Raw genomic sequence first — 10874 nt, 5'->3', positions numbered from 1 at the left:
ATGTGAAGCAAAGCGAACTTCCTCTGGGGGAGTTAATAAAAAGTCTCGTAGGAAGTGATATTTCTATTAGTCTCGAAACCTAAGTAGGAGTTTGCGGATCCGAGGACGGGAGGGGGCGTGGGGGGAAGGGGTGGGGGGAGAGTGAGGCGAAGTGAAGAATAGGGCATGCGAGTACAGAGGATCGAGTGTGCAGAGGCCCTGAAATAATTGAGTTAGATTCTGACTCGTTTGGGGCGGTCTGATGGGTTCAGTGCGGTTGGATGTGCGGTGGGTGCATTGACTGGCAGGGATCAAATTGAGAGGGCCTGTGTAGAGAGGACTGGATTTTATTCTAGAAGCAAGAATGCTGTTTAAGCAGGGGCGTTTAACAACCAGGTTTACCTCTTACACGTCCACTGTCACTGACCGAATTATAGGGACCCTGGGTTTTGGAGACCGAAGGGGTGTGCTCGGTTTGCTTAATCAGAGGCGCTCAGGGCAGCCTCTCAGTTGAGACGCTGCCTTTTCTTTTTCTTTTTAAGCTCTAGAAACAGCATGTTTTCAGTATCTCCAGGGCTCCTCAGTCCGACCCGTGCCCACATTCACTTACTCTGTTTATTATCCCAACCCTCTCCCCCTAATGCTGCCTCTCCTTGGCCACGGTTGGACATACACTGACAGCCTTTGTCTCTTTGAACCCCATTTTTCCGTTTCGACACTTTCTTCAGTTCTGCTGACCTAGTCTTTTAACGTATTGCTGACATTTTGGCCCAGTGCATCCCATGTTTTAATCACTCGGACGCCGTCGGCACCAGTAGCCACGCCCACTCCGCGCAGCGGCCGAAGCGGGAAGTTTGTCTGCGCCCGCGCGCCGTACTGACGGGGGCAGTGCGCAGGCGCACTTGCGGGCTGCCGGCGGCGTGTTCCTCTTTCCCGGGGTGCCCAGCTTCCTGGCCCGCGGACGCCGGCGGTTTCCCGTGCCCTCCCGCCGCGGCTTGCCCCGGGCTCCGGACGCGCTCCAGCTCCCGAAGCCGCTGCTCTGGGTCGCACGCCTCCCCTGGCGACAGACCCATGGCCGAGCGTGGGGACCTGGACCTGACCGGCGCCAAGCAGAACACCGGAGTGTGGCTGGTCAAGGTACTGTCCGCGCGACTCCCGCCTGCGCTCCTCCCGGTACTTTATGTCTCGGTAGTTTCAGCGACTTGAGACCGTCCCACTTGGTCCGAGGACCTTTTAAAGTTCTCCACGGTCATCTCGTTAGCGCTTCCGGTGTCTTGAGAGGCAGGACTCATTGTTCCGCTCGTTTGCAGACGAGGGAGTTAGGGACCCACCGTGTCCTTCAGCCAAGTGAGGGTCCGCGTCTGCCTGGAACGGATCTCCGTTCCCCACGCCCGGGTTTCCCGGGGCCCAGTCTCGGTGTCCCCGATCCGAGCGGTGCGTTTCACCCCAGACTGAAGAATGCCTGCATCTTCTCCTGGTGAAACTCATTAGCGTCGTGAACCTGTAAAGGACGCGGAGAGTGTCTGCTGCTGCTGCCTGTACCGTTTTCTCGGCCAGAGAGGAACCCTGAACCCGCGTACCCTTAAAGTGTCCTTTAGGGTGACGGCCCTTAACGAGTTCTCAGGACAGCTGAGCTTTCTGAGCTCACGCCACGGGGCCGGAGAGTTTTCTCAGAGCACGACGGGGCCTCCTGAAACCGACCGTCAAAATGGTCCTTTGTAGAGACAGCAGATCTTGATGAGCCCTTTAGTACAGCTTTACTTTTTCATATTGGGGAGTGTTGTCTCTTATGGGAGATTCATAAGATATATGTATGTTCAGATGTGATTATGACTCTTTGAACTTCAAGTAAAATGTAGGGACCTTTGGTTAGTTAAATTTTTAAAAACTTTTTTTTTTTTATCACATGGCTGAATTCTCATGAATTGAATCTGAGGGGCCCTTCCTGTCCATCTCTTTAAAACAGTCATCGGCTAGCATGTCAAACCTGTGTTATATAGTCTGCAAAGCACTTTTCAGTCTATAGTGATGCTGTGTTGATGTGTTCAGTGTTGGTTACCTCCGTCTCCCCAGTGCACACACATTCTATGAGAATAGGGTCTTTGCCTGTCACACCCAGAATTGTGTTTGGCACCTGGTAATTGCTCAACAGATATGAAGGATCTCTTACTCTTCAACCCAGCCTTAGTCTCTGGCACTCATTTGACTTGTCACAGCTATATCAGTATGACTTAAAAAGATGGAGTAAATGAGCGTTTCTCCTACTGCATGCTAAATGGAGGAGAATCATTAAGGAGAACTGCCTTGCAGACTGAAAGAGCTTGAAAATACGGTGGAACTTGAGGTGATGCATTTATGATTGGAGCACAGTAAATGCTCCATAAATGTTGTTTACCTTCCAGGATTTGGATGGGTGGACAGAGCCATAGCGTAGTGTAGCATGGAGCGTGGAACAGAAATGCAAGACTGAAAATGCGTATTAACATGGTGTGTCCTGGGAAACAAAGAGGAGATTATTATGTATTATGCCTAGAGCAGAGAGTCTGTGTAAAAAAGGGGGGACCATATACTCATATTGCTGTATTGTGAAATGGGACTGTCTTTAGTCTCTAGGAAGTGAGGGCCCTTTTGGAGGGTTTTGAATAATGCAGCGGTGCAAATGGTTATTTCAGGAAAAAAGTTTGAGGGGAATCTAACCAGAGTCAAAATTAGAAAATTATCACAGGATCATGGGTTTGTGATAATGAAGTCTGAGGAGTTAGGGAAATGTTTTTAGTAAGTTGTCAAGACTTGGTGATTGACTAATGAGAAGGTGAAAGAATGTAATGGATCTCAAATGAAGTTCACAAATTTTAGTGATCTCTCATATATGGTGATTTGAATATATTTAATCTCTAAAAAGAACTCAACTCAAACCAAGGATTTGTTCTTGTTTTACAAAGATAGTTGTCATGTTTCATTATTTATTGTTTGCAATATCGTTGTTTCCTGGTATCAACTTGGCTGTGGTATTTCTGTTTCTAATCTTACGTGTCAGAATCACAGGTTTGCAAACCTTTCCAGGGTGTGAAAGGACTTTCTTGTCTGTTCTTGTCCAATGACGACCTTATCTCTGAAAGAGGATGAGAATTGCTAGCAAATACTTTCTGTTCCAAAATCCATTCTTGTTCCACCTTTATTTGACAACTTTTATTTCTGCTCTAGTTAAAGGAGTCTCAGTAGGCAGTGGGGTTTGATTTGCACAGCTGTCAGGTGGTTTGAACTTGTTTCCTTTGCACTGGGGTTCACATCCAGTGTGCTTTTCATGCCCAGATCTTGAGCATACTTGGATTTGCATCTCTGGATCATAGTAATGAATTGAATGCATTAAATTGTAATGGTAAATTTCATTTTCAGCTTTCTTTATGTGATATTAAAATATAACATTTGCTTAGAAAGTGTGTCTATTCTCATCCAGTCAGAATTTGTGAATAGAACCACATCCTGATTTCAAGTCTTTTCTCTGTACGTTAACCTTTCTCGTTATAAACAATACCTTGAATTCTGGTCTTTGAGGATAACATTGCAAAATAGGTGAGTTTCTTCTTAGAGCATCTAAAAGTTAATGGGCCATCTTGTACATATTTTATTAATTCCATAACTAGACAGGTGTAGAACAGGTAAGTACAGTAAGAGGTATACTCGTACAAACAAGAGCTCTGTGAGTTTTGAGCAGGGAAACAATTTGTTTGGCTGGAACAGGGAGGACTTTGTGGGGAAGGTAACAGATAAGAAGAGCCTGTGGACTTGATTAGTTAGAAAACACTTCCCAGCAGGGCTGGGGAGAACGAGAGGTATTCAGGAAAAGGCAAATGTAGTAAATTTTGTACCAGAATATCCAGTATATGTGCTGTTCTGGCCTAATGAAATGCCATTTCTGGGGTTTGAATATCTTCAGTCTACAAGAGAATAATGATGCAAACAAGTTTTGATAGATGATGACGTGGTTGGGTTTCTCTTTATAATAGATGTCACCTGTGAAAACATGTCAGCAGTCACAGTTTTTACCTTGTCTGAGAGCCAGTCCCTTGTAGTTCTTCAGTCTGTGCCACTGTTAGGTCACCAACTGGTCACACCACCGGCACACATCCTCCGTCTACCAAATCACGATTTAAAATGGTGGAGGATGTTAGTTCTGTTGTTTGGCTCCCAATATTGAGGCTGCTAGAAAAATTATCTCTCCTTATGGTTGGCTGGGGGGTAAAGTACCTGAGGCGAAGAGGAGGAAACAAAGCCAGCAGGTTCTTAGGAGTGGGGGGACTTTTGTAAGTAATGAATATCGCCCTGGGGCCTGAGTTATAAGAAGTGCCTTCTCTTTCTTGGGGATGGACAGGTGGAGGTATTGACAAGAATTGCATGTCTAACCAGCAGCTCTCTAGCAGCAAAAAGATGCGTTTCTAGCCCAATCAGCCTTCTTTTTAGGAATATTTTGACTGATGTTTGTTGGAGGAGAGGATCAGGACAGGAGAGAGAGACATCCTTCCCTGAGAATATTATGTCCTTCGTTCAATGACTCAAATGCCACCAAGTTCGGCCTTTGTTATTTCACAGGCAGATAAGCAGTTGGACATTGGCTGCCAAAGAGAAAGCTGTATACCAGGGAGAGGTGAGACTGGGAGGGGTGATTCCCCACAGCCTTGCAGGGGAAAAAGGAAGTTACATTTCTTTGTAGCAACGATTTTACAAAGCGAACCTATGAAGTAGGTACTAATTATCTATGTTTTTCAGGTGGTGAAATTGAGGCTTCGGTAGGTTAATTATCTTGCCCAAGCATAGGACAGTGATTCAGATTTAGGTCTGTTGGACCACAAAGCTTATGCCAGCAATAGAAAGTGTCTCCCCCGCCCCCCTCCCTTGAGTCTCTTTAATGAGTTGCCTCCCTGGAGAACAGATGTGAGGTGGGGACTTCATTTTTGTGACCTTGGGTCTCGTCAGCTCCATATGTTGACTTTCAAGAGAACACGGGAGTTGCCTGTCATAGATTGGGTTCCCTGGGAAGCTGATTCTGCGATGGAGATTAGCATGCAGGAGTCTACTAGAGAGGTCTCTTGGGATCCACCTGTGGCCGGAAAGGACGTAAGCAGGATTGGGCAGAGGGTGTGCTGCAGTCCGTGAAAAATGAGGGCACTCCACAGGGAGCCGTCCCGCTGTGCCGAGCTGGGGCAGGCTGTACCCTGTGTCTGCCAGTCTTTGCGTGAGGTTTGCCCTGGGAAAACCAGAGTGTGTGACCTTGGTCCGAGGGCTGCTCATCATGGAGGCAGTTCCAGAGGGTGACAGCTCAAGGCCGTGTGGCCACACTGCCGGCCGCTGAGGGAATAGGCCTTCAGTCCTAAACGGGGAGATGAGTGTCACAGCGCACTGTCCACTGCAGTGCCCTCCATTTGCTTGTATTTGGAGAAAGATGGCTTCGAGACGAGTAGTAGTCGGGGAAGTAGATACTAGAAGCCACGTTGGCAGAGAAGCTTAGGGGAGTAAGTCTGAGCCTGTCACCTGAGCACCTGGCTTCAAAGGCAGGTTGACCTTATTGGTCGCCCAGCTTGATTGGTCCAATGTGCCCTCACTGATGGCCAGTCCTCGTAGGGGCTCGAGTGTGTCATGGTGGGCACAGTGCCCCATGCTCTGTGCACAGGACGTACAGTCTGAGCAGGGGACAGACGTCCGTGAAATGATAGTCCTGATGAAAGCACCCACCACAGGTGAGGACACCGAGGCAAGGAATATTGTTTCGGGAATGTGAAGAACAAAGGAACTTGACGCAGGGGGTCAAGGGAGAGTCAAGGGGAAATAATGCTGAAGGGAGTCATTGTCTGTCACTTTCTCTGGTTTTGGAAAATCTGAGAAAATAGCCCTGTACCTATTATCTTGTCCCGATCTGATTTATTTATTTATTTATTTATTTATTTATTTATTTATTTAATGAATGTGAAGACAGTGGAAACAACACAGCTATCTCACAGGTGACATGTTGAGAAGCGTGTTTTGGGGAAATTTACTAAGAAAGTAGATTTCCGGTGTTTTCATCCCAAAGAAGTAATTATGTGAGGAGATGATATGTTCATTATCTTGACTAGTAATGATTTCACTGTATATTAAATCATGTTGTACATCTTAAATATATACAATTTTGTTTTAAAAATAAAATGTTTTAACGTAAAATATCAGCTGTCCAAAAAAAAAAAAAAAGTGTTTTGGAGCCTTGGAATCATATACTGTGTACCATTTTTTTCAGACTTGATGGGCTGGAACTTCTGGGAAGCCCGTTTCCATACGCGGGTGGTGTTGAGAGCCGAGAGCTACGTGTGGTTCCCACACTGTCCTTGTTGTCTTCTGTTTCTCGTTGCAAGGGTGTAGTGTTCTGGCAGCCTTTTGAATTAAATAAGTTGATGGGTTTACCTGGGAACCTATCATTATAATAACGATGACAACGTAGTATGAGTTCCAAACTTGTTTTTATTAATTAACTTCTGGAACATAATCTTCTTTAAGTTGCCAATTGCTCACTTGTATTAGGTGTAATTTATTGTACTGAATTTGTTAAATTTGTTTCAGTTATGATATGCAGTTAACTTAGAATTGTTTTCGTATTGTTTGCTGGCCTGAACTGTAGTCTCCGGCAGTTTGACCACAGTCTTCTGACCTGCTTCCTGTGGGGAAGAAGGCGGTCTCGTCCCAGGTTCCAGACTCCAAACATTCTTGTCTCCCCTTTATCTTAACAGCATTTCAAGGAGCCAGCAGTGAGGGGACAGTGGCAGGTTGGAAAATGCTCCACTCCACTCTTGGCGTTTTCCCTTTTTACCCCTTATTTTAAGGTGGATCTCTGAAATAAGTTTCTCTCTGAGAATGCAACGCGGTTTATTACAATTGAATTCCGTATCCTAGGTGTATCCCAACAATGCCATCATTGTCATTACATTAACATCAGCTATCGTTTCTTCAACAGTATCCAGTCATTAATGTAACAGCTCTGCTCTCAGGATGTGCCAGCCTATTCTAGATGCTAGGGGTAGGTAGCAAACAAAACACAAAGTATCTGCCTCCTGCAGTCCGTCCTAATGCGGAGGGAGAATAGGCAGTAAATACAGAGAAGGTGAAAAGTGCTCTGAAGACAAATGAATCAGGGTTAAAGGTATCAAAAAGTGTGCTCTTAAATGGGGGGCGGGGGGAAGGGCCTCACTGATAAGGAGGACCTAAAGGACATTATGGGGAGTGCCCTGCAGGTATCTGGGGAAGAATATTCCAGACAGAATTACCAGGAAATCAGGTCCTCAGATGGGATGGTTCTGGGAGTGCTCACAGATTCGTATAGTTAGAATCGAGAGAGAGAGTGAGGCCCTGGGATAGCAGGCGGCTGAATCGTCTAAGCCCTCCCAGGAGGCCTACCCGGCGACGTGGAAGCCAGTAGCCATGGAGAGGCGGCATGGCCCGCTGGTTGTGCAGCTAGATGGGGTCGGGGTCCTGGCTTCACCACCTTGGGCAAACGATAAGTTTTTGGTGCCTCAGTTTCTTCATCTGCAGGATGGCAGGATGATAATGGAGTTGTGAGGATTAAGTGACGTTTGAAGTGCTGAGAAAATAGCTGGCATGTAGCAAGCACTGCGGAGGTGTCTGTCAAAGAAATCAAAAGGCTTCGAGCACAACACGGTCGTCTGATGGACGTTTTAAGATGGGCACTGTGGCTGCTGCATTGAAAATAAACTGGTCGTGGACCAGAGCAGAAGCAAGGAAATAGGAGGCCATGGCAGCAAGTACACAGAGACGATGGGACAAGGATGGGAGCCCTGGCGTTGGTGGCAAGGGGTGGGAGCGGGATGGCTGACAGGGTGTGTCAGGTGACCGGAGGTGGAATGTGAGGCAAAAAGGAGTATTCAGGGCAACTCCACGGTTGCGGACTGAGTGCTGGAAGAATGGAGTTGGCTTCACTGAGACTTGGAAAACTGGAGGAGGAGCAGGTTTCTGAGGGAGAAATGGGAGTTCTGCTGTGGCCATTTGACGCTTCACCTGTCTGCTGAACGCTCAGCTGGAGAGTTTGAGTGGGCGTTGGGACTTGGGGGGAGCCCGGACCTGCTGTAACTTGGCCACCTGTCAGATGGGGCTTAAAGCCACGAGACTGGAGGAGTCGCATGAGCTCAGGTGTGGGCAGAGAAGGGAGGCCTGAGGACTGAAGTCAGGAGGCCAGGAGGCTGAGTGCAGAGACGTAGCAGGAAAATCACGAGAGATTGCGGGCACTCGAAGCCACGTGGAGAAAGTGTCTGAGCCGGGAGGAAGCAGTTCGCAGACGCTGTGGGTGGATGAGTGTGGCAGCGGAGGACTGAATACTCACCTGGAAGGACGGACACTGGCAGCCTCGGCGGTCGTGAGGTGCGGTGGGGGCGCGGCGGGAACGTGTGCAGAGACGGCAGAGGAGGAGCTGCAGGCAGTCAGCGCGGACAGCCTTGCAGAGAGCTTTCCTGCAGAGAGAGGCAGAGAAAGGCCGGGGTGGACAGACTGACGAGTCAGCCCTTCCCAGGCGTGCGATCGCGGGCGCCGCCGGTGCTCACCTCTCTCTCCCTCAGTTTCCTCATTTGTAAGATGGGGAAATCATACGGTTGTGTAAGGATTGAGTGGTTAACGTGTTTAAAACACTTAGAAGAATGCTTGTCACTTAATGTTTATCTCCTGCTATATAAACATTAACCACAGACTTAGTAGCTTCCAGCAGCACATTTATTATTTCACTGTTTTTGTAGATGGGCCTCCTAGCGTGGCTTATTTGGGTCACCTGCTTCAGGGTCTCTCACCGGCTGCAGTCTGGGTGTCAGCCAGGGCTGGATTCTCATCTGAAGTTGTGACTGGGGAAGGATTGTTCCCGAGCTTCTGGGGTTGGCAGAATTCAGTCCCCTGGGACCGAGGGCTTCAATTCCCAGCTGTCTGCTGGCTGGCGCCTGCCCACGTGGGCCTCTCCCCATGGCAGCTTCCTTCATCAGAGCAAACTGCGAAGCCAGTGAGAAGCAAGATGGAAGTCACACTCTTGTGTAACCTAATCACTGAAGTAACGCCCAGCACCTCTGCCGTACTGTATTGATTAGAAGCAAGTCACAGGTCCCGTTCTCGCTCAGGGATCGATTTCACACATCGGTGTGACTATTGGATCACTGGGGGCCGTCCTAGAGTCTCCCCGCTGCATTCAGAGCACACTGAGTGTCACCATCATCATTTTTTGATGGGGGAAGAAGTAGAGAAGGGGATGGAGGGGAGAAAAGGGAGAATTGAAGGAGAGATGTTTAGACTACAGGGAGAGAAATTTGTGCACAAGTGGGAGGATTGGCCTTAATTCATCTCTTGTTTTAAGAGGGGAGAGCAGAGTAAGGCCCCACCTGGCCAAGTGGTAGAGTTCTCTTTTGATCGTTGTCTTTCCTCAGTGGAAGAGGGAGTCAGGTTGTCAGCACAGAGGGAAGAGGAAGGAAGCGGTGATAGGTTAGAGGAGTGAAGAGAACACGCAGCTCATCTGCGGTGAGAGAGCGAATCGATTAGGTGATGGAGTTACGTTGCCAGGCATCTGAAAGGGCTTCCTTGACGTTAGTAGCCTGTATTTCAAGTGAGACCATTTAGCATGATTGTCAATTTCTCTTCAGCTGCTCAGGTGCAGGTGTGGAAGAAGAGGAGGAATACAATCAGATCAAGAAATAGAGATAAATAGTAAAATAAGTGGTAGTACCGATTGGCTTTAATTTCTGCCAGGCCAGTGTGACGGAAGGAGACGGGGCAATGGAGGGCAGTACAGGTTCTTTACAGAGAGACGGGAAGGCGTGAGCAGGTCAGGGACAGTGTGAGGACAGAGCCAGTGATTCTAAGGGGCGGGAGAATTGTTGGAGTGAAGTGCTGGGGAGAGAGCCAGGAAGTTAGCAGGTGGTGGTCAGAACGGTTGCTTGAAAGACAGGCTGTGGAAGGGATACTGTTACTGAGAAAATCCTGGGGTGTCTACATATAGGGCTCATTTGAACCAGTAACTTGGAACATAGTGAAGAAAAGACACCATTTCCCCCCTGGGGACTTTATTGGGGAATATAGCTTGCAGCTGATTGGCAGAGTGGGCTGCTTGCCTGCATGAGGTTCTTGTTCCATTAGAGTAATTGACACCAAGGTTCCCTGCAGTTAAAAATCAAAGGCAAAGTGAGAACCAGAGGCTGCCTTGTTAGGCGGTATTTCAAGATAAAGGCCCTAAGGTGGTGATTTACTCAGCCCAAGGAGTCAAGCGTCTACTTGATGTTGTAGCAGCATTTGTGCCGATCAACTTTAGATCACGTGTTTAGTTCTGACGGGGACTGTTGTGCACATCTGCTCGTTGACTAACCGGTACCCACTTCCTCTGACGCTGTTAACAGCACCCTGATTTTGCTTCGTGGAAACCTTGGCTCCCCCTTTTCAGCCTGTGTGAGCTAATGGTGTTGACTACGGCCCCGCAGAGGAGCGGCCAGTGGAAGGGTCTCACCTCTGGGGTCAGCGATAGGCCCAAGGAAGGCCACGTGACCGACTCAGCCGTGAGAGACACCACATTTTTGCTGGGGGCTCTGAGAAAGAGACCTCTTGTTCTTCAGGACCAGCTTCAGCCATCTTGCCACACAAGGGGGAGGATGTCAGAGAAGTGAGTCAGTGGGGGGGCGGACAGGGGGGAGAAGAGGTAAGAGGTGGTGAAGAGCCCTGCCACATCATTTGGGCCCTTAATCTGGCCACCTTAAAGCTGTTAATATAATACCTCTGGAGTTTTCAGTTACTTGGGTCAGTAAATCCTCTATGTTTCAGTGGGTTTTCTTCTCAAACATAATCAAAGGAGACCTAACGGGTAGAAACAGTTACCATATAATATAAGGAGTTGGCCT

General features: G+C 48.1%; 1 protein-coding gene across 1 annotated transcript in view; it reads left to right on the top strand.

Annotated features, from left to right (window-relative positions):
• The first annotated feature begins 875 nt into the window (after positions 1–875).
• GTF2F2 (general transcription factor IIF subunit 2) overlaps positions 876–10874 on the top strand; it is a 129607-nt gene continuing 119608 nt past the window's right edge. The window contains exon 1 of the mRNA XM_019756989.2: positions 876–1116. Coding sequence (XP_019612548.1) covers positions 1051–1116 — 66 coding nt within the window. The 5' untranslated portion in view covers positions 876–1050. The remainder of the gene's footprint in view (positions 1117–10874) is intronic.

Source organism: Rhinolophus sinicus, linkage group LG04, assembly GCF_036562045.2.
Source record: "Rhinolophus sinicus isolate RSC01 linkage group LG04, ASM3656204v1, whole genome shotgun sequence".
NCBI lineage: Eukaryota > Metazoa > Chordata > Mammalia > Chiroptera > Rhinolophidae > Rhinolophus > Rhinolophus sinicus.
Note: the sequence above shows the minus strand (reverse complement) of the source record. Positions and strands in the feature narration are given on the sequence as shown.